The 23,959-nt window shown below is 43.3% G+C and overlaps 1 protein-coding gene across 1 annotated transcript; it reads left to right on the top strand.

Moving 5' to 3' along the window:
• The first annotated feature begins 19,483 nt into the window (after window positions 1-19,483).
• Window positions 19,484-23,959, top strand: MAGEL2 (MAGE family member L2). Its single transcript, XM_008017382.3, is given in 3 exon segments — window positions 19,484-19,745; window positions 19,889-21,763; window positions 21,765-23,959. Coding segments are annotated over 2 exon segments (3,558 nt in total). The 5' UTR covers window positions 19,484-19,745; window positions 19,889-19,966; the 3' UTR covers window positions 23,526-23,959.

A 23,959-nucleotide genomic window follows, 5' to 3' on the forward strand; every position in this document is an offset into this window, starting at 1 on the left:
ATAATTATTTTTAAAGAAAAAGTATGGCACTCATCCTCTTGAATACACAATGTGCCTGATAATGTGAGAAAACTAAAATCCAACATTTTACAATAAGCAGATTATAAATGGTATATCATAAAAAGAGAAAGGATGCACTTCTGTAAGTCTGTAAAATCATAACTGTCCTCATGATATGATAGCATAGTAATAATGATAACAGCCGCAATGGCTCATGCTTACAAAACACTTAATACGTGATCCTTTCAACAAGCAACAAGTACTTGTTATTATTACCAGCATTTTACAGAGGAGGGAACTGAGAAACACAGATATTAACTCATATCCTCTTGATCACTAGCTTGTTAATGACCTCACTGGGATTTTTTCATCCAAGGTGGTCTGGACCTAGAAACTGTATAGAATTTAGAAAATTCTGTAAAATAAAATTCTGAAAGGTGTAAAGAGAACCTACTTGCAGGAGAAGAAAATAGCCACTCTCAGCATGTTGGTTTTGTGTGTGTGCTTTCATGCATTCATTGATTAATCAATAAATAAAATCATGACTGAACATGTGTGTGTGCCAATATTTGTCCTAGAAACATGGGCTACAGCACTGAATGAAGGATCCAAAGTCCCTGCCAGCATGGACCATAGAGTCTAGGGGAAGAAGATAGGTAACGCACATTTTCCAAGTACAAGAAAACTTCGAGTCACAACTCTTCGAGTAGAATAAGGGACTAAGATTAACAGGGTTGTCAGGGAAGGCCTCTCTGAGGAGATGACCCTTGGGCGGAGCCCTGAAAGACACGAGGGAGTGAGCTACGGGAATTTCTTGGTGAAGGAGTAAAGCATTTAGAACAGAAGGCATTGCCTCTGCAATTGTCCAGGTGCTGGGACTGGATCCAAGGTCTGCAAGGAGACCCATGTGGATGGAATTGATTGAGGGAGATGGAATGTAGCAGAGAGCTGCCGAGGGTCACGTCCTTCTCCCCAGCCGATATGGCTCATTCAGAAACTCTCTTTACACACCCACCCGCTTCCATTTCATGTTTGTTTTATTACTTGTTTGTTTACTAAGAAATTCAATAGTCCCTTATCCAGGCAGAACCAAATGTGCAGGTGATACTGCTCTGTCCAATCCCCTTCACCTTTCACCAGGCAAATTTCCTTGGGTGTATTTGGAAGATGCATTCTCATGGGCACCCCTGCTGGAACCTCAGCCCCGCCCAGCCTTGAGGGAGCTCAGTAGAGCTGGTGTCAATCCTGATTCTCCATTCTCAGTATACCCAGCAGAACAAGAGGAACTTCAACCCCAAAACCCCCCACACTGGTTCAAGAAGAAATTGAGGTCTCGCCAGGCTGTTGGTGAAGGGTGTAGCTGAACTCTGCCACCTTGTGACTGATTCCATTTCTCCCTTCCCATCAGATGCGTGGTTCTTCAGAAACTCTTGGAATGGGAATTTAGTTTTCAGGAGATGCTCATGACAGAACCAAAGAATGTGGGGATAAGAAGCCACAAAGAACTTTTCAACATATAGTGAAGCCCAAGGATGTACTTAACAACACAATGGAGGGCAGATAGTGAGAAGCAGGCCTGAGGATACTGTATATTTCATGAGAGTCTGAGAAGTAGGGTGGCAAAGAGAAAAAAAAAAAGATTGGGTGTGGAAAGGAAGAGCTAAGGGGTTAAATCACACTTAAGAACTAAGGGGTTAAGTGGTATGCCCTACGCACCCTTCCTCCTTGTAACTCCACTTGATTGCCTGTGACTTGTATATGACACATCCCAAGCTCCCATGAGTCCAACATCTCTTTCCTTCATCTGTCCACTGAGGATCAAAACTTCTGCACATTTGTGTACTCCTAACTCATTGGGAAATGCATCTGCCAGACCCTGGTCAAATCTGCCTCCTCTTCCCAACAGCGCAATCCAATCTACCCTCATTGTCCTCAAGCTCACCCTGTCCTCATTCATGAGGAAATCTAGACAATGAGAGAAGCCGCTTCCATGCTTTGTTCTTCTACTGTTCATAGGTGGTTTCTAGATACCGTCTCTCTGTGTTTGTGCGTTTTATTAAGTAAAAATACAGCTCTTCCACCACCACACCACATCTCCTTGAAGACAGCAACTTTCTTTCAGCTCATCCAAATATCTTTCCAATTGCTCCCTCTCTCCTTTGTAGGCTCAAGCCCGCAATAGACTTAGTGATTTTCTGTGTTGGCCGTAACAACAGTGCTCTTTGTCACGCATTTCCCATTCTGTGCTGCCCTAAGTGTTTCACAACTTGGGGGACAGATACGTAGTTCTCAGACTGATAGTAGAGTGTGGTAGAGTTAAAGTGTTTTTTACACTAAAATGAAGATGGAGCCCTAATGACTCTTAGGTTAGGGCACTGGAACCTTTTTTCTTTGACCCTGTCATGTTTTGAAGTAGAGTGTCCTTTTTGGGTAAACTTTTAATACAAATCATTAGCTGTCAAGGAAATTTCAGGGGTAAGCAGGGTCATTACAGTGGTATCTCCAGTTCGATTTCACCATGATGAATCCTCTACGCCTTTTAGGGATTCTTTGGCTAAAAGGTTTGGAAAGGACTTCTAGGCTGGAAGCTAAAAGTTCCACACTAATCATAAGAGAAATATGGATAAAGTATAAAATTATCAAACAGCTGAAGACACAGAGAAACATAAATGAATTAAACTCCAGAAACAACAAGCGCTTTCTAGAAGCAAAGAGCCTCACTGCTACTTTAATCCCCTCTGGGCATAATGCAGAAATAGGAATCTGCTCCCCACGGATGGCTGCATTGAGAAAACGGCCAAACTATTAACTAATTCGTATTGACTGCGTGTTATTTAGCGCGACAGTTTAGAATTGCAAGGAGTCTGAAGGAAGTCAAAATCCACCTTGCCAAATCACTCCTTCAGGGCTTTCATTAACTGCATAAGAGGAGCACACCAATGGCTGAGAGCAGGGCTGGGGAGGTGAAGAGTCATGGACTGTTTCCTCAACGCAAGGTACTGGCTAGGAGAAGGCTGTCATGATACAGGACGCTGAGAAAGACCCTCTAGGGTGCACAGATGCTACCTGAGTGCAAGGTGGCAGCCCACAGGGATTATGTGCAGAAAAAGAGAACTGAAGCAATCCTCCCAAGGTGCACAAAATCTTCCTTGAGTTCAATGGGCTGACAAAGACTAGAAGCAGAGAATTAAGAAGAAGAGTAATATCCTACGGCTACAGGAAAAGCCAGAAATAGCGTTGGAGAGTAAAGAAAACTCCCCATTGAACAACAACAACAACAAAACTGGCAAGTAGGTTTAAAGAAAAAAAAAATACAAGCAGGAGAGAGGAGAGGACAGCAAAAGACAGAGACAGAGAGATTCCCTGTATTCATAAAACATAAAACAAGCAGCCGGGGCTAATGCAAACAGAAATATCTGAAGTCTCACTGGTCTTAAATTTGAGCTCTGCTTAGAGGAATGTCTTCCTCTCACCCTCAAAATATGTGAAATTATCGGTGTGGAGCTGAATCTTAGTTGCAAAAAAATGTCATATCTAACTCAACTGTGTATTAGATTGTTTCAGTCCCACGTATTATTGGTCTGATAGAAGAAAGAGTGCACTTTTTCTGGGAGTAAATATCACTTTCTTCAGTCTCTATTTGTTCATACACATTATCTCCTGATAAAAAATATTAAGAAACATAGGAAGAGGTAGAAAAATGTGATGCATGAACAAGCAAGGAAACAACCAGTAAAAGAAGTCTTAGAGGTAATCTAAATGTGTGAATCGGCAAGGAAAAACTTTAAAAGAACTATGATAATATGTTTAAGCATCTAGTGCAAAAGGTAGACAACATACATGAGCAAATGAGGATTACAGCAAAAAGATAACTACAAAAAGGACAAACAGGAATGTTATTAAAGAAAAATACAACATCAAAATGACGAATTCATTCAATACACTTCATAGCAGACTGAATACAGCAGCAAAAGAGACAATCAGGGAGTGTGAAGGCGGAGTGAAAAGCATCCAAATTGAAGCACAAAGGAAGAGAGAGAGAAAGAGTGAAGGCATTGAAGAGCCATGAGGCAATTTAAAAATATATTCATAACACATTTGTAATCGGAGGTTCAGGACAATAGGAGAGAAAATAAGCAAGAAGAGTTATTTGCAGTGATAATGGCCATGCATTTTGTAAAAATGATGAAATGTATTATCCTATCTACCCAATATGCTCAGTGAATCCCAGTCAGGATAAATACATAGAAATTTACACCTTTGTTTATTATTGTCCAACTGCTGAAAACCAAAGATAAAATCTTAAAAGTAGCTGGATGGGAGAGAACATTACAATACAGTGAAACAAAGAATAATGATGTCTTATTGCAATGAGACAATGACAAAATATCTCGTTCATTTTAACATTTATTCTACTTTTTAAATTGACAGATAAAATTGTATATATTTATCCTACACAGCATACTGTTTTGTTCTGCTATGTATGTCTACATATATAGATAACACTGTGGAATAGTTAAATCTAGCTAATAAAGAAGTGCATTATCTCATGTAGTTATCATTTTTGTGAGAATAGTTAATATCCACTCCCTTAAACATTTTTCAAGAAAACAATATATCAATAGTGTATATGACAATATACACTATATCATATGTCATATACAATATATCAATAGTGTATATGACAATATATCATCATCATATACACTATTTTGTACAATAGATCTCTTGAAATTATTCCTCATATCTAACTGTAAATACGTACCCTTTGACCAACATATCCCTAACCCTCCCTTTCTTCTAGCCACTCTAGCCTCTGATAATCACCATTCTACTCTCTACTTCTATGTGATCAACTTTTTAAAATTCCACGAGTGAAAACATACAGTATTTGTCTTTCTGTGTCTGCCTTATCCCATTGAACACAGTCTCCTCCAGATTCATCTGTCCTGTTGCAAATCACAGGGCTTCCTTCTTTTTATGAATGAATAGTATTCAGTTGTGTACATAAACACAGTTTATTTTTCCATTTATCCATTGATGCACACTTAGGTTGATTCTATATCTTGGCTATTGTGAATATACTGCAGTAAACATGGGAGTGCAGCTGTTACCTTGACATCTTGATTATAGTTTTAAACATAGGCTCAGTAGTGGGATTACTAGATGATATGACAGTTCAATTTTTTAATTTTTTAAGAAACCTTCATACTATCTTCATTATGGCTACAATAATTTACATTCCCACTATCAACATATAATGATTTACTTTTCTTCACATCCTTGCCAACATTTGTTGGTTTTTTGTTTGTTTTTGCAGGGGTGGATGGTCTTTTTGATAATAGCCATTCAAACTGCAGTGAAATATTTCATTGTAATTTTGGTTTGCATTCCCCGATGGTTAGTGATGTCAAGTACTTTTTCATATGCTTCTTGGCCATTCGTATATCTTCTTTTGAGAAATGTCTATGTTTGTATTTTGCCCGTTTTTAAACCTGATTATTGGGATTTTTGCTATTTAATTATTTGAGGGTTTTTTTTCGTTTTGTTTTGTTTTTAGATGGAGTCTTGCTCTGTCGCCCAGGCTGGAGTGCAGTGCTACAATCTCAACTCACTGCAACCTCCGCCTCCCGGGTTCAAGCGATTCTGCTGCCTCAGCCTCACAAGTAGCTGGGATTATAGCTATGTGCCACCATGCCCAGATAATTTTTGTATTTTTTGGTAGAGAAGGGGTTTCACCATGTTGGCAAGACTGGTCTTGAACTCCTGGCCTCAAGTGATCTGCCCACTTTGGCCTCCCAAAATGCTGGGATTACAAGCATGAGCCACTACACCAGCCTCTTTGAGGTTCTTATAAGTTCTGAATATTAACCTCCTATCAGATATATAATTTGCAGATATTTTATCCTATTCTGTAGGTTGTCTCTTCACTTTGTGGATTCTTTCCTTTGCTGTGCAGAAGCTTGTTAGTTTGATATAATCCCATTTATCTATTTTTGCTTTTGTTGCTTGTGCTTTTGAGGCTTATCCAAAAAATCAGTGCCCAAATCAATGTCATAGAGCTTTTCTGCTATGATTTCTTCTAGTAGTTTTATATTTTCAGGTCTTACATTTAAATATTTCATCCATATTGAGTCAATTTTTGTATTTGGTGAATAAGGGTCTAATTTCATTTTTTTGCACAAGAATATCCAGTTCTTCCAACAACCTTTATTGAAGAGACTGCCCATTCCTCATTGTATATTTTGGTACCTTTATTGAATATCAGTTGGCTCTAAATGAGTGGGTTAATTTGTGTGTTATTAATGCTGTTCCATTGGTCTATGTGTCTGGTTTAAGGAAAAATAAAATTGTCTGTTTATAATACTATATCCAACAAAATTTATTTACAAAATGAAAGTGAAATAAAGTCATCATCAGACAAAGACTGAGGGGATTTGTTTCATGCTGGTCTACACTATGAGAAATGCTAAGGATTGTTTTTCAGGCTGAAAGAAACTGATAGGCCAGGCACGGTGGCTCACACCTGTAATCCCAGCACTTTGGGAGGCCGAGGCGGGCAGATCACGGGGTCAGGAGATTGAGACCATCCTATCTAACATGGTGAAACCCTGTCTCTACTAAAAATACAAAAAATTAGCCGGGCGTGGTGGCAGGCGCCTGTAGTCCCAGCTACTCGGGAGGCCGAGGCAGGAGAATGGCGTGAACCCGGGAGGCAGAGCTTGCAGTGAGTCGAGATCGTGCCACTGCACTCCAGCCTGTGTGACAGAGCCAGACTCCGTCTCAAAAAAGAAAAAACAGAAACTGATAGTAGATGGAAGCCTGGATATGCAGAAGGTATGAAGGGAACCAGAAAGTACATAATGTGTGTATGTGTGTTTCTGTGTGTGTGTGTGTCTGTAATGAAACGTGCCACTCATAGGCATTTACAATTATTTAATATGCATTATACGTGTATGAAAACAAGTTATGTGCTTAGTCTAATTCTCTTCTTAAAAGCACAATATGAAAAAGAGCTGAATCTTCTCTTCATTACACCCATCTGAAATTAAAGAATGAACGAGAAACTGCCAAAAAAGCACTGAGTACCCAGGTATGAGTACAGAAACCTCACAAGCCTTTCTTTCTAATTGTCTATTATTCAAAACTTCTCCATAGGATACTGGGACACTTCCTCCAAACTAGCGAGTAGGATCTAGAGATAATCCTCAACTACCCTGCATCCGCTGTGCAAGACCATCCAGGTGAACAGAGTGCTGGGACCCAATATGTCATTTCTTAATCCATTGCCTTAATGAAGATGGCTACTTTGCTTACTTCATTTCTGCTTTGGATGTTGCCACTTGAGTTCCCTTTTCATCAAGCAGCCAGGTGCTAGTCATTGCCCAGCGAATCTCCAGTTCTCTAGGCTTCTCCTGGAGATAGCTGTAATGGATTCCTAGTCACCAATGCCTTTAATCAGATTTTCCCATATGGCAACCCACTTTTTGCCATATGCTAAACTATATCCCTCCATGAATCTTAATGTTGCATCTAGCCTGCCTCTCCTTCAAGACTTTGCAAAATGTCATATTCTCTGCGATGGCTTCCTGTTTCTTTGTCTCCATAGCTTTTATTACCTTATAGCATGTACTACAATGTGCTTACTATATTTATTGTCTCTCTCCCCATACTAGAATATGAGCTCTAGAAGGGCTGAGAGTTTTGCCTGTATGCTTCAGTGATGTATTTCCAGAACCTACAGGACTACTTGTTATATAGTAAGTGCTCAATAAATTTCATTGAATGAAAAAGTATATGCAATGTACACACAATTATGTTTATATTAGTTTAATATATTTGATATAATATGCTTTACATATAATATATCACATACAAATATTTTTGTAATTAAAATTAAACACACACACATACACACACACATAAATATAATGCAGGTAGTCCTCATTTTGCACAATAGTGTGTTGACTGCAACTCATGCATATTAAAACAGTATTTTGCTTTGCAGAATATCTCAGCTACCATAGAATTGTGCAAAGTAAGTTGCACTTTCCCTGTGCATGTAAATATCAGTTAAATATTGTTTAAAGCAAGGACTTCATATAGATAGATAGACAGATGATAGATACATAGATGGATACATAGATAGATACATAATATCTTCATATGTATATATATATATACACATAATTTTTAAAAAGATAACTGGCTATTTAAAGTAAAAGGAATAGCTACATATTGCGGGGTTTTAAAGTAAATATAGATGTAAAATAAATGACAATGAGAACACAACAGTTGTGAGAAGTTTAACTGGAATTATACATTGTAAAGCTCTTATTAATGAAGTAGATAGTATTTTTGAGGTAGACAGTACTAAATTAAAGATGCATATTATATAACATGTAGAGTAACCATTGAAAAAACAAAGAAGATATAAACCAAAAGCCAATGCAGAAGATAAAATGGAATACTAAAATATTTAATTAGCCACAAATGTGAAACAAATGATAGCATACAGATAAAAGAAGTACCAACACAGTCAACTTATACTCTACCCTGTCAGTAATTACATTAAATGTTCCATGAAAAATGGAAGACATTACTAAAATAGATTTAAAAATGATAACCTCAGTGTGATGATTAAATTTATGCGGGAATTTGACTGGGCCATGTAGTGTCCAGATATTTGGTCAAATATGATTTTGTGTGTTCCTGTGATAATATTTCAGATGCAATTAACATTCGAATTGGTAGACTGAGTAACACAGATTACCCTCATTGATGTAGGCGGGCCCCATCTAACCTGTTGAAGGCTTGAATACAACAAGAAGGTTGATTCTTCCTCAAGTAAGAGAGAATTCTTTCTGCCTAATGTCCTTTTAACTGAGACATCGGGTTTTTTCCTGTCTTTGGATTTGAACTGACACATTGATTTTTTTTATGGTTGTGAGCCTGCCAACCTTTGGACTTAAACTACACTCTCGGCTTTCCAAGTTCTTAGCTCTTGGGCACATACTGGAACTAAACCAGTGGCTGTCCTCAGTCTCCAGCTTGCTGACTCTCGTGCTGTAGATTTTGGGACTTGCCAGCCTCCATAATCACATGAGCCGATTCCTTACCATTTCTTTCTCTCCCTTTCTTTCATATATATATAGACTTGGGCAGGTTGATAGTTAAAAGGATGCAAATAAACAGAGGACATAACTACAAAGCTTAAGAAAGCTGGGGTGGCTCTGCTAGTATTAGACACAGTAGACTTCAAAACAAGGAGTATGAACAGAACTAAGGGAGATATTTTGTGAGAATGAAGAACTAATTCACTAAAAAGACATAATCACATATGTAATGTGTATGACCTAATAAAAGAGATAACACTATATTAAGTTAAATTGCCAAACTAAGGGGGGGGAAATAGACAAGTCTACAACCATATTTGGAAATGTTAACATACTTCTTTGAGTGATCAGATTTTAAAAATCAGTGAACATACTGAAGATATGAACAGTATGTTCAACCAGCTAGACCTGAACGACATTCATAGATCTAGCTCACAACAGCAGAATGCATTTGTTTTCAAGCGCTCAAAGAATATTTTAAACAGACTCAATGCTGGTCATTAAACCAAGTTGTAATGTAAAAATGACTCAAGCCAAATCGGGCATACTCTTTTATCACAATAGTATTATATTCATAATTAATATTAGTAAAATTTGTGTAAAATATCCTAATGTTTGGAAATTAAACCACAAAATTAAAAACAGCCCATGAGTCAAAGAAGAAATCACAATACAAATTATATTTTGAAATAACTGGCCAGGCATGGTGGCTCATGCCTGTAATCCCAGCACTTTGGGAGGCGGAGGTGGGTGGATCATGAGGTCAAGAGATCGAGACCATCTGGCCAACACGGTGAAACTTCGTCTCTACTAAAAATACAAAAATTAGCTGAGGGTGGCAGTGGGCACCTATAGTCCCAGCTACTCAGGAGGCTGAGGCAAGAGAATCATTTGAACCTGGGAGGCAGAGGTTGCAGTGAGCCGAGATTGCACCACTGCACTCCAACCTGGCAACAGAGTGAGACTCCGTCTCAAAAAAAAAAGAAAGAAAGAAAGTAAGAAAGAAAGAACAAAAAGAAATAAATTATAAAAAAGAAACCCAAAATGTGTAAGATGCTGCTATAATAGGGCTGAAAGATAACTTTTATAGCTTTAAATATCTGTACCACAAAAGAGAATATACTTAAAATCAATGACATAAGCTTATACATTAAGAATGCAAAAAACAGGAATAAAATAAAAAGAAAGTAGAAAAATGTACAGAATAGGCCGGGCGCAAGGTGGCTCACATCTGTATTCCCAGCACTTTGGGAGGCCGAGGCGGGCGGATCACGAGGTCAGGAGATCGAGACGATCCTGGCTAACACAGTGAAACCCCGTCTCTACTAAAAATACAAAAAATTAGCTGGGTGTGGTGGCAGGTGCCTGTAGTCCCAGCTACTCCAGCTACTCCGGAGGCTGAGACAGGAGAATGGCGTGAACTCGGGAGGCGGAGCTTGCGGTGAGCTGAGATCGCGCCACTGCACTCCAGCCTGGGCGACAGAGCAAGACTGTCTCAACAACAACAACAACAACAAATGTACAGAATAGAAATAAAGAACTGAAATAACTGAAATAGAAAACAAACAGAGAAAATTAAGCAAGTCAACAGCTGATTCTCTGGAAAGAGTAAAAAACATGGTAACTCCTAGTAATACTAGTAAAAAAAAAATGTTAAGAAAACACGAAGAGGGAAGAAATAATCACTCGTATCAGGAATGAACAAAGGGCAATATCACATATTTTACAGCTGTTAAAGGGAGATTGTGCTATCCTCCCTTTAATAAAGGGAAATTGTTAACTTTGTTATTTAATGATTGGATTTTTAATCATTAATAAAGGGAGATTGACACATTTTAGTTAATAAACTTGAAAACTTTGATGAAATTGGGAAAAAAGCCTTAAAAACAGAATTTATCCAAACTATCCATTAAGGAAATAAAGAATCTGAATACTGTGATTTCTGTTAAAATCAATAACAAAAAGACAACCAATTAAAAAGTTGGCAACAGGCCGGGCGCGGTGGCTCAAGCCTGTAATCCCAGCACTTTGGGAGGCCGAGACGGGCGGATCACGAGGTCAGGAGATCGAGACCATCCTGGCTAACACGGTGAAACCCCGTCTCTACTAAAAATACAAAAAACTAGCCGGGCGCGGTGGCGGGCGCCTGTAGTCCCAGCTACTTGGGAGGCTGAGGCAGGAGAATGGCGTAAACCCGGGAGGCGGAGCTTGCAGTGAGCTGAGATCCGGCCACTGCAGTCCAGCCCGGGCTACAGAGCAAGACTCCGTCTCAAAAAAAAAAAAAAGTTGGCAACAGAATAAAATATTCAAAAAAGGTATACAAATGGTCTTTAAGTACATTAAAAAGTTCTCATAACGAACCATTATGAAGATAAATATGAAAACTATAAATGAAAATATGTATCTGATAAAATACTAGTACCAAAAATATATAAAAATTCTTTTCAAAATCAGCAATAAAATAACAACTCAATTATAAAATGAGGGAAAGATCTGAACAGACACTGCACCAAAGAAGATATATATAGATACATATTGATATATATGATATATGATATTGATATATATGACATAGGATATATAGAGAGATATATATGACACACACTCAATGTCATGTGTCATAATGGAATTGCAAATTAAAGCAACAAAACACCACTCACTATGCACCAATGAGAATGGCTAAAATTCAAACCGCTGACACGAATATGCAGCAACAGGAAGTCTCGTTCATTGCCAGTGAGAATGCAAGACGGCACAGTCATTTCCAAAGACAGTTTTGTCAGCTTCTTGTAAAACTAAATATATTTTCAAAATACAAGCAAGCAATTGTGCTGCTTAGTATTTTCAACCAAGTAGGTTGAAAACTTCTGTCTACACAGGAATCTGTACATTTTTAATACTTTTTTGTCCATAATTGCTAAAACTTTTAAGCAACCAAAATGTCCTCCAAGAGGTAAACGGATAAATAGACTATGGCACATATATACAATAAAAGATTATTCAGTGACAAAAAGAAATTAGTAACCTGCGGCCGGGCGTGGTGGTTCACGCCTGTAATCCCAGGACTTTGGGAGGCTGAGGCGGGCAGATCACGAGTGCAGGAGATCGAGACCATCCTGGCTAACACGGTGAAACCCTGTCTCTAAAAATAAGACCAGCCGGGCGCGGTGGCTCAAGCCTGTAATCCCAGCACTTTGGGAGGTCAAGACGGGTGGATCACAAGGTCAGGAGATCGAGACCATCCTGGCTAGCATGGTGAAACCCCGTCTCTACTAAAAAAAATACAAAAAACTAGCCGGGCGCCGTGGCGGGCGCCTGTAGTCCCAGCTACTCGGGAGGCTGAGGCAGGAGAATGGCGTGAACCCGGGAGGCGGAGCTTGCAGTGAGCTGAGATCCGGCCACAGCACTCCAACCTGGGCGACAGAGCGAGACTCCGTCTCAAAAAAAAAAAAAAAAAAAAAAAAAAAAGCCAGGCGTGGTGGCGGGCGCCTGTGGTCCCAGTTACTCGGGAGGCTGAGGCAGGAGAATAGCCTGAACCTGGGAGACGGAGCTTGCAGTGAGCAGAGATCGCGCCACTGCACTCCAGCCTGGGTGATGGAGCGAGACTTGGTCTCAAAAAATAAAAATAAAAAAAAGGTAACCTGCACATGGATGTTTATAACAGGTTTGTTCATAATGGGTAAATCTTGGCAGCAACCAGGATGTCCTTCATTAGGTGAATGGGTAAATAAATTCTGGTACATCCAGACAGTGGAATATTATTCATCATTGAAAAAAATGAGCTATTAAGCTATAAAAATATCTGGAAGTAACTAAAATGCATATTATTAAGTGAAAGAAGTCAGTCTGAAAAGGATACATACTGTATGTGTCCAACTAGGTTACATTCCAGAAAAGGTAAAACTATGGAGACAGCACAAAAATCAGTAGTTGCCAGGTGTTTGTAGGGGAGAGGAGGGATAAATAGGTAGAGCACGGAGGATTTGGGAGCTAGGAGACTATCCCGTGTTGTCCTATAATGGTGGATGTACTACATTAGACATTTGTGAAAACATGGAATGTACAATAACATAATGTGAACTACAGACTTTGGGTGATAATGACATGTCAACTGATGTTCATCAGCTGGGAGAAGCATACAATTTTGCTGGAGGATCTTGATATTGAGGCAGATCGTGTGTGTGCTGGGGGAATCAAGGGGTGTATGGAAATTTGCTGTAGTTTTGGCTTAATTCTGCTGTGAACTGAAAACTGCTCTACAAAACAAGGTCTATTAGATAAGAAGAAAAACATGAGTTATCAGGCCACAAAATGAGGAATATTAAATGTGTATTGCTAAGTGAAAGAAGCCAATCTGGAAGGCTACACATTTTATGATTCTCGCTACATATATTCTGGAAAACGCACAACTACGGAGAAGGTAAAAAGATCAAAATGTGCCAGAGGTTCGGTGGGAGAAAGCACAGGTTTTTTAGGGCAGTAAAACTATTTTGTAAAATAATGCAATGGTGGACACAGACGTCTGCTATTACACAATTGTCAAAACCCATAAAATGTATACATAAAGAGTGAATACTAATGTAAACTAGGGAGTTTGATTAATGATATTGGCTCATCGACTGTAACAAATATACCACTGTAATGCAAAACATTAAAAATAGGGGGGTTGCTGGGGGAGGGGGACAGAAATGGTGGGAGAGGAGAAGGAATACATGGGAAGTCTCTGTACTTTCGTCTCATATTTTATGCAAACCTACAACTGCTTTAAAAAATAATCCATTAATTATTGGGGGACAGAGCCAGACTCAGTCTCAAAAAAAAAAAATCCATTAATTAAAAAGAAAAGACACAAACAAAACTCACAATGAACAACATACCATTTCTCATTTACTGAAATGCCTAAAATAAAAATGGCTGACTGACTTTATCAGTTTTGGCAATAATATGGCTCCATTGGAACCCTCATATTTGCTAATTGGAGTGTAAAATTGCAATCACCATTTCACATCCAGTAGAATAACAGAAATCAAAAAAGACTGACACTACAAAATTTTGCAAGGTTGTCAAGTACCTGGAATTCTTATGCATTCTTAATTCCTAACATAATTCTTACGTTAGAGTGTAAAATGGTTTAATCCAACTATAGAGAACTGTTACAGTTTCTTATAAACAGCCGTCTATCCTACGACCCAGACATTCAACTCCCAGGCATTTACCCAAGATAAATGGAAGCATATATTTATAAAAAGGCTTGTAAAATAATTTGTAAGGCAGCCTTTTTTAATAATAGCATCAGATTTTAAATGTCTCACATGCCAACAGGTGACAGATAAATTATGGAGTTATAAATACAATGGAATACTTTTCGGCATAAAAAATAGCAAACTTCCAATATTTACATTAAAAAATGTTGAACAAAGGAATATTGACCTCTCTCTGTCTGTCTGTCTGTCTCTCTCTCTCTCTCTCTTCCTCCTATGCTGATTGCATTTTATGAAATTTAAAAACAGGCAAAATAATCTAGGGTGAGAGAAATAAGGAAGTGTATGCTTTTGGAAATAGAATAATTGACTAGAAAAGGGTGCTCAGAAATTTTTTCTGATAATAAAAATATTATTGATATCGTTTTGAGTGTTGATTACTCAGTGACAAAGCTTGTTAAATTTAATACTTTAGATCTGTGCATTTTATTGCATGTTAATTATATCTAACATATTTTAAAAGGTTTTGGCAGCACTGGTGTAATGGTAAGAGTGATGGGCTGGGCACGGTGGCTGATGCCTACAGTCCCAGCACTTTGGGTGGCCAAGGTGGGAGGATCACTTAACCCCAGGAGTTTGAGGCCAGCCTGAGCAAAATAGTGAGATCCCATTGCTATGAAAAACAAACAAGCAAAAATCACTTGTGTGTGGTGTGGCCTGTCTGCAGTCTCAGCTACTCAGGAGGCTGATGCAGGAGAATCGCTTGAGCCAAGGAGTTTCAAACTGCAGTCAGCTATGACCATACTACTGCACTCCAGTCTGGGTGAGACAGCAAGACCCTGCCTGGTGGAGGGGTGGTGAAAAGGAAAAAAAAAAAGAATGCCAATTTTCACCACAAATAGACTAGGATTTAAATCTGAATTCTGCTGTGTATTGCTAGATCTTCTGAGCCTCAAATTCTTGACATGTAAAATCAAGCCAAACACTTATGGATTTTGTGAGAAATCAATGAATAGAGTCTATTATACTCTGAGGATGGTATTTTATCAAATAACAAATCATCGATAACTAGTAGTTACACTATTTTAATCCTTCTAATTCTTTTTATTCAAACCTTGTACTTATGATATCTCCTATGCTTTTTAAATAATTTTTCTGCTTAGACTGTCCATCCGGATCACATGAATCTTTCACAGCTTCAGGTTTGTTTTCTTTCTTTTCACTGCTACAATCAGCATCACAGCTTCCCTCATCCCATGTTCCAAGCAGAAGTGCGTATTTGATTATTTTCATCCTCTGTGACCAATATGAGGTTTAAACAATGCAACAACAACACCTTATTGTACTAAAAAACTATGTTAATATCCCTACGTGACCAACAATAGATTTGTGTAATGTCCCTATGTGACTAACGATAGATTAGATTAATGTCCCTATGTGACTAACAATAGATATAGGTAGGACTTGCGTCAGATTTTTCTCTGTAGTCTTATATATATAGCACAGTGATGGGCATATAGTGAATACTTAATAAAATATATTTCATAAATAAGTAATTTTAGAGTTTATGAAAATCATAACTGATTTTGTTACTTATGAATATTTACACAAAGTCTAAAAGCTACAGAAGACTGAAAGACAGGCAGCTCTGGTGCTAATCTTACCATTTCATTTCGTAGCTCGTTAGTGACCACTCAGTGTGAGCTGGGGATACCGAGGTGAGCAAAACAGGCTCCCATCTGCTCCTAGTTCTGCAATTTTCCTACTCCCATCACAATATCCTCAGTTCTCCCTTCCCTATTTTTAAAAATCATTTTATAAACTGCTGTTATATACTGATGTCAGCCATTAAAAGTCCTTTCTAATTGGGGAACAAAGACCAACATTTCTTGGATGTTTTGTATCTTTTTCCCTTTTGTTTTCTATTCACCTTTAATTTTCAAGCTGTCACATATAAAAATGAGGAAAGGGAATTTTGACAACGCTTGGTTCAAAGGTGTTGAGGAGGAAAAACATATGCACAGAAAGGGAAAGAGGGCTTCAGGAAGCTGGAAGATTTCACAGGAGTGATTTGGGAAGACCTGTCTAAGACTTGCGGTTTCATGCCTCACTAGACTCAGGGCAATATTATGTTTTGCTGTTATTAAGGCAGTCAGTTTTCACAAAGGACCCGTGTGTCCCTTGTTTCCTCAGGTGCGTTTTGCACACAAGTAATTTGTAAACACCTAGGGAGAGCCCCAGGAACTGCCTGGGTCTGAGAGCACTGACTTTCTGAAATAAGCAGATGTTTCTTCCAGGGAGAATAAATTTGGTTTACCCTCTTTACTTGCTCCTATAGAATCAATGGATACATAATCTCTAATTTTTCCCTGCCAGTTAAAGAATATTTCCAAGGAGTGGCAATGGTGCTGGTGTAGAAGTTATTAATCTTCCATTTCTAACTACTCCTACACATCTTTTTTTTCCTTTGCATAATACCTATTTTCTTTCTGGCTTCGGTGTTGCCTGTTGACATAAATCGGAGCTCTTTTCATAGAATGGACTTGGTGGGAGTTACCACTGTGTGTCAGTGCTATTCACTGACCTCCAACATCAGTGAGAACAGCCAGACTCTAATGGAAGCCATTCATTGTGTGGGATGACTAACAGCATGGTGGACTGCAGGTCACACCTGTCATAATTCGGGAAAAGAAACAGTTAGTGGGAGAACTGAATCTCTGCGTAGTTTATACATTTGAATTAGAGTGGAAAAAATGTATGCGTTAGTGAGGATAGAAATGCCCTAGGCTAAAAAATAAACTGACTTTTCCAAAGCCATTCACAGCCAGTAATGGCCATGTAGAAGAGTTGCTAATAGCAGATTGTGAGCGTTAGGTATTTAGAGTTGGTTCCTCTACAGTGTTTCCAAACCCCCATGAAACTGAGAAATCCTATGTGGATCTGGGCCATTAACTCAAGGGAGAAAGGAAAACCATGAAACATGGTAGTATCCCTTCTGCAGAAGATTTTTGTGTGCTGTGGTAGACGGCCTTCTCTCGGGGTACACAGGAGCGATGTCCAGTAGTCCACCCTTATCCTTGGGGGATATATTCTGAGACCCCCTGTGGAGGCCTGAAACTGGAAATAGTACTGAATCCTATATGTACTATGATGTTTTCATCTGACAGCCGAGACAGCTACTAAGTGAATAACAGGCAGACAGTGTATACAGCATGGATACACTAGACAAAGAGATAATTCATGCCCCAGGCAGGACAAAAGAGAACAATTTCATAATACTACTCAGATGGCATGCAATCTAAAGCTTATAAATTGTTTATTTCTGGAAATTTCCATTTAATTTTTCAGACTGCAGTTGATTACAGGTAACTGAATCCACACAATGTGGAACTGCAGGCACAGGAGTGCTACCGTATTCACCACCCACTCATTAACCACTTCGTAGCTGCTTCAGATATCAAATCCACCATCGGTTTTCCAGTGTTCATGTTCAAGGAACCCTTGTTTCACTTAATAATGGCCCCAAAATGCAAGAGTAGTGATCCTGGCAATTTAGATATGCCAAACAGAAGCTATGAAGTGCTTCCTTGAAGGAAAAAGGTGAAAGTTCTTGACTTAATAAGGAAAGAAAAAAATCACATGCTGAGATTGCTAAGCTATACGGCAGAAACAAAACTATCTGTGAAATTGTGAAGAAGGAGAATGAAAGGGATAGATGGTATATATAAGGTTTGGTGCTGTCTCCAGGTTCAGGCATCAAGAGTTTTGTATCCCCTGCAGATAAGGTGGGGGGCTACTGTATCATCGAACACCCTTAAAAATCTGACTGTTTTGCAAAGAGTTTCCTGGGAATAACAGCATCCCTTAAATGTCCAGAAAATCACTGAAACTTTACCCCCAAATTCTTCTATTATTATTTAAGGCAATAATAACATTAGGAGTGTGTACATACCTTCCCTTGGATCCATAAATTACCAAATTTGAGGACCCCTGGCTAAGGGTACCTGGGGAGGAGTGGGGTGTACCCTTCATCATCCTCATCTGCCCCCTGGTGGCACATTTTGTCACTCTGGACTCCTGCCCTAGGCTGCCAACAGCCTATTTAAACGAAACATCCTTGATATTTAGTACTTTGTATATTTCCAGAAAACTTTTCAACTACTGAGATTATCACTTCCTCTCACCATAAAGTTGTATAGCATTGTCCAATAATACTATTGTCGTCTGCTTTATCTGTTAATATTTGATTTGTCTCATATTTAAACTGATTTTTGTCACGAGTAGTTTCCCCAGAAATTTTGTTATTGTTTGCCTGTTTTTCCTATATGTCCAAATGTATCAATTTTTGATCTATTTATATACCCATTTTGTTATCTTCAGGTGCATTATTTGGTTTTCATTTTAAAAATTTCTTTCCTGTTCTGCAACTGAAAAACACTGAGAAACCTACTCTGTTCCTGCATCCGAGCCATTCCACAGGCAGTTTTCCCCATACGAAAAAGGCTGTCTTCCACTGATTTGTGGCGTGTCTCAGTTCCGTGACTTCTTTTCCTCTCTCTCTACTCGCTGCTATCCCTTTTCTCCATGTGTCTCTAACATGCCTGTGTTCTTCAAGATCTAGTGCAACCACATTCCCTCCCACAACTCTATTTTTATGAGGAATAGCCAAGCAGGACTCCCAAGACATCATACAGGAGTGCCTACAGGGCATCTCTCCTTGGCAGTCCCACAGCACCGCAAATGCCCTGTGTCTGCCAACACTCATCAGCCTCTCTTCCCGTGTGCCTCTCCTGGGACCCTGAGAGAGGAACAGTCCTGCAACTTTCCACTTTCTCCAGACAGGGACTTGTGTGCCTTTTCCATGTCTCTGACTCCTTTATTCAGTTATAATACAGGTATCTGTCTGCTATAACTCCTGAAACTCTCTTATGTAAATACACTTTTCTCATTCTCCGCCTCACATCTTAGCCCAGACCACACCATCTCCCCCCGGTCTTGGATACCTTCCATGTTTCCAGTGGTCTGCTCCCACTCCACACTGCAGTACCGTGATTTTTCTAAAACATGGATCGGTTCCTGTCACTCCCCTGTGAAAACTCATCCATGTGGAGTCTGACTGGTCTGCATTTGGGGACTGGACAGAGTGAGAAGGGATCTTGTGTCAGCCAGGACTCCGGTAGACGCCCCTATGCAATATCCACTTGTGGTGGTCGGGGGCGGGGAAGGGGCGGGCTTGAGCCCCCTTCCCCCCTCCTCCTTACTGCGGAAAGCTGCGGAGCGAGCAGCACTCACTTCCTATTCAGCATTCAGCAGGGAGGGAGCCTCTGAACAGCCACGTAGGCATTCTCTTCTCTCTGGAGGAAAAGGCCCAGCAGCTGTCCGAGGAAAAGACCCACCAGCTGTCAGCAAAGGGACATGTCGCAGCTAAGTAAGAATCTGGGTGACTCGAGTCCTCCAGCGGAGGCCCCGAAGCCGCCTGTCTATAGCCGCCCTACGGTTCTGATGCGGGCCCCGCCCGCTTCCTCCCGGGCTCCGCCAGTCCCTTGGGATCCACCTCCAATTGACTTGCAGGCTTCATTGGCCGCTTGGCAGGCACCTCAGCCTGCCTGGGAGGCCCCACAGGGCCAGCTGCCCGCCCCGGTGGTTCCGATGACCCAGCCTCCTGCCCTGGGGGGCCCGATAGTCCCGGCTCCCCCGCTGGGGGGACCGATGGGTAAGCCTCCAACTCCTGGGGTCCTGATGGTGCATCCTCCGCCTCCGGGAGCCCCGATGGCCCAGCCTCCGACCCCGGGAGTCCTGATGGTGCATCCTGCGGCTCCCGGAGCTCCCATGGCCCATCCTCCTCCTCCGGGGACCCCGATGTCCCACCCTCCCCCTCCAGGGACCCCGATGGCCCATCCTCCCCCTCCGGGGACCCCGATGGCCCATCCTCCTCCTCCGGGGACCCCGATGGCCCATCCTCCTCCTCCTGGGACCCCGATGGTTCATCCTCCTCCTCCTGGGACCCCGATGGTACATCCTCCCCCTCCGGGGACACCGATGGCTCATCCTCCCCCTCCGGGGACACCGATGGCCCAGCCTCCCCCTCCGGGGACACCGATGGCCCAGCCTCCAGCTCCGGGAGTCCTGATGGCCCAGCCTCTGACTCCGGGAGTCCTGATGGTCCAGCCTGCTGCTCCGGGAGCCCCGATGGTCCAGCCGCCTCCTGCAGCCGTGATGACCCAGCCTCCGCCTTCAGGAGCACCGATGGCCAAGCCTCCAGGTCCAGGAGTCCTGATGATTCATCCTCCAGGTGCGAGAGCTCCAATGACCCAGCCTCCAGCTTCAGGAGCACCGATGGCACAGCCAGCGGCCCCACCTGCACAGCCGATGGCCCCACCTGCACAGCCGATGGCTTCTTGGGCCCCGCAGGCTCAGCCTCTGATCCTGCAAATCCAGTCTCAAGTTATAAGGGCTCCTCCGCAGGTTCCCCAGGGCCCGCAGGCACCCCCAGCGCAGCTGGCCACACCCCCGGGCTGGCAGGCGACCTCGCCAGGATGGCAGGCCACGCCGCAAGGCTGGCAGGCCACTCCCTTGACCTGGCAGACCACGCAGGTCACCTGGCAGGCACCAGCCATTGCCTGGCAGGTGCCGCCGCCTGTGCGCCAGGGGCCCCCGCCCATCCGCCCTGGCCCACCACCCATCCGCCCTGGCCCACCACCAGTGCGCCAGGCCCCACCGGTCATCCGCCAGGCGCCGCCGGTCATCCGCCAGGCCCCACCGGTGATCCGCCAGGCGCCACCGGTCATCCGCCAGGCGCCACCGGTCATCCGCCAGGCCCCACCGGTGATCCGCCAGGCCCCACCTGTGATCCGCCAGGCTCCACCTGTGATCCGCCAGGCCCCACCTGTTATCCGCCAGGCCCCACCTGTGATCCGCCAGGCCCCACCGCTGATCCGCCAGGCGCCTCCGCCCATCCGACCTGCCCCACAGGTCCTGGCCACCCAGCCACCTCTCTGGCAGGCCCTGCCACCCCCACCTCCACTGCGGCAGGCCCCGCAGGCTAGGCTGCCGGCCCCGCAGGTGCAGGCGGCGCCGCAGGTGCCTACGGCCCCACCTGCTACGCAGGTACCCGCGGCGCCGCCCGCTGGCCCGCAGGTGCCCCAGCCTGTGCTGCCGGCCCCGCTGTCTGCCCCACTGTCTGCCCCGCAGGCTGTGCACTGCCCATCCATCATCTGGCAGGCCCCCAAAGGTCAGCCCCCAGTGCCACACGAGATACCAACGTCAATGGAGTTCCAGGAGGTGCAGCAGACACAGGCTCTGGCCTGGCAGGCCCAGAAGGCCCCCACCCACTTCTGGCAGCCCTTGCCTGCCCAGGAGGCCCAGAGGCAGGCTCCCCCCATGGTTCAGCTGGAGCAGCCCTTTCAGGGAGCCCCGCCCTCCCAAAAAGCTGTGCAAATCCAGCTACCCCCCCCAGCCGCCCCAGACCACGGGTCCGCAAGCCGAGCTGCCCACACTGCAGCTCCAGCCCTCCTGGCAGACACCGCCTGCGGTCTTGCAGGCCCAGCCCGGACCCCCCCTAGCAGCGGCAAATTTTCCCCTGGGCTCCGCTAAATCATTGATGACTCCATCAGGAGAATCCAGGGCCTCTTCTATAGACCGCAGGGCCTCCTCTAAAGAGCGCAGGACCTCCTCAAAGGAGCGCAGGGCCCCTTCAAAAGACCGCATGATCTTTGCTGCCACCTTCTGTGCTCCCAAGGCAGTGTCAGCTGCCCGAGCACACTTGCCAGCCACCTGGAAAAACTTGCCTGCCACACCGGAGACCTTTGCTCCCTCCTCAAGTGTCTTCCCAGCTACCTCCCAGTTTCAGCCTGCCTCTCTGAATGCCTTTAAAGGCCCCTCTGCTGCCTCAGAGGCCCCAAAGTCACTGCCATATGCTCTGCAGGATCCCTTTGCCTGTGTAGAGGCCCTGCCTGCAGTTCCGTGGGCCCCACAGCCCAACATGAATGCCTCAAAGGCATCCCAGGCAGTGCCCACCCTCCTGATGGCTACAGCAGCTGCCCCCCAGGCAACTGCCACCACTCAAGAGGCCTCCAAGACCTCCGTGGAGATGCCACGCCGCTCCGGCAAGGCCACCCGGAAGAAGAAACATCTGGAAGCCCGAGACGACAGCCGTGGCCACACGCTGGCCTTTCATGACTGGCAGGGCCCAAGGCCCTGGGAGAATCTGAACCTGAGTGACTGGGAGGTCCAAAGCCCTGTCCAGGTCTTGGGTGACTGGGAGCACCCAAACACCCCCCGTGGCCTGAGTGGCTGGGAGGGCCCTAGCACCTCCAGGATCCTGAGTGGCTGGGAAGGGCCCAGCACATCCTGGGCCCTGAGTGCCTGGGAGGGCCCGAGCACCTCCAGGGCTCTGGGTCTCTCTGAAAGCCCAAGGAGCCCTCTGCCCTTGGTTGTGTCTGAGGTTGCAGGTGTCTCTCCGGGATCCAGTGCCACCCAGGATAATTCCAAGGTGGAGGCGCAGTCCTTGTCTCCCTTGGATGAGAGAGCAAATGCATTGGTGCAGTTCCTCTTAGTCAAGGACCAAGCCAAGGTGCCCGTCCAGCGCTCGGAGATGGTGAAAGTCATCATCAGAGAGTATAAAGATGAGTGCTTAGATATCATCAGCCGTGCCAACAATAAGCTGGAGTGTGCCTTTGGTTATCAATTGAAAGAAATTGATACCAAAAACCACGCTTATATTATCATCAACAAGCTGGGCTACCCTACAGGGGATTTGGTGGCATCCTATTTAGACAGGCCCAAGTTCGGCCTCCTGATGGTGGTCTTGAGCCTCATCTTTATGAAAGGCAATTGTGTCAGGGAGGATTTGATCTTTAATTTTCTGTTCAAGTTAGGGTTGGATGTCCGGGAGACGAATGGTCTCTTTGGAAATACTAGGAAGCTCATCACCGAAGTGTTTGTCAGGCAGAAGTACCTAGAGTACAGGCGAATCCCCTACACTGAGCCCGCAGAGTATGAGTTCCTCTGGGGCCCTCGAGCATTCCTGGAAACGAGCAAGATGCTTGTCCTGAGGTTTTTGGCCAAGCTCCATAAGAAAGATCCACGGTGCTGGCCATTCCATTACCTTGAAGCGCTGGCAGAGTGTGAGTGGGAAGACACAGATGAGGATGAACCTGACAGCAGTGACAGTGCCCACGGCCCCACCAGCAGACCCCCTCCCCACTAATAGGTGTAGCAGAGATCTCGCTCCTGTGTTTCCCTGGCCAGAGGCCCCTGACAGGGTGGGGGGACATTTTTGTTTCTGGTGTTTGTGTTCCAGTTCCACGCGTGCAAGTTTGGATTTTCAACTTGGTTTCGTATCTGCCAAAGCTTTGTGCATTTTTCATGTGGTGTTGATTTCAATCGGCTACTGTTCTGTTCTGTATTTTGGCATCTGTATTTTTAAGTGAGATCTGTGGTTCTCTGTTTTGTGTTATAATTGTTATGTTTTGGTATCAGCTTTGTGCTGGCTTTGTGAAATGAATTGAGAAGCTATCTATCTCATTCTGGTATAGTTCATGTAGCATTGTAATCGGTTGTTCTTTGAATGTTCAAATGACTCATCAGTAAAAACTGTCTACAGAGAAGTAAATATCTATATCTATATATATAAATATACTT

The sequence above is a fragment of the Chlorocebus sabaeus genome, chromosome 26 (assembly GCF_047675955.1).
Source record: "Chlorocebus sabaeus isolate Y175 chromosome 26, mChlSab1.0.hap1, whole genome shotgun sequence".
In the NCBI taxonomy this organism is placed as follows: domain Eukaryota; kingdom Metazoa; phylum Chordata; class Mammalia; order Primates; family Cercopithecidae; genus Chlorocebus; species Chlorocebus sabaeus.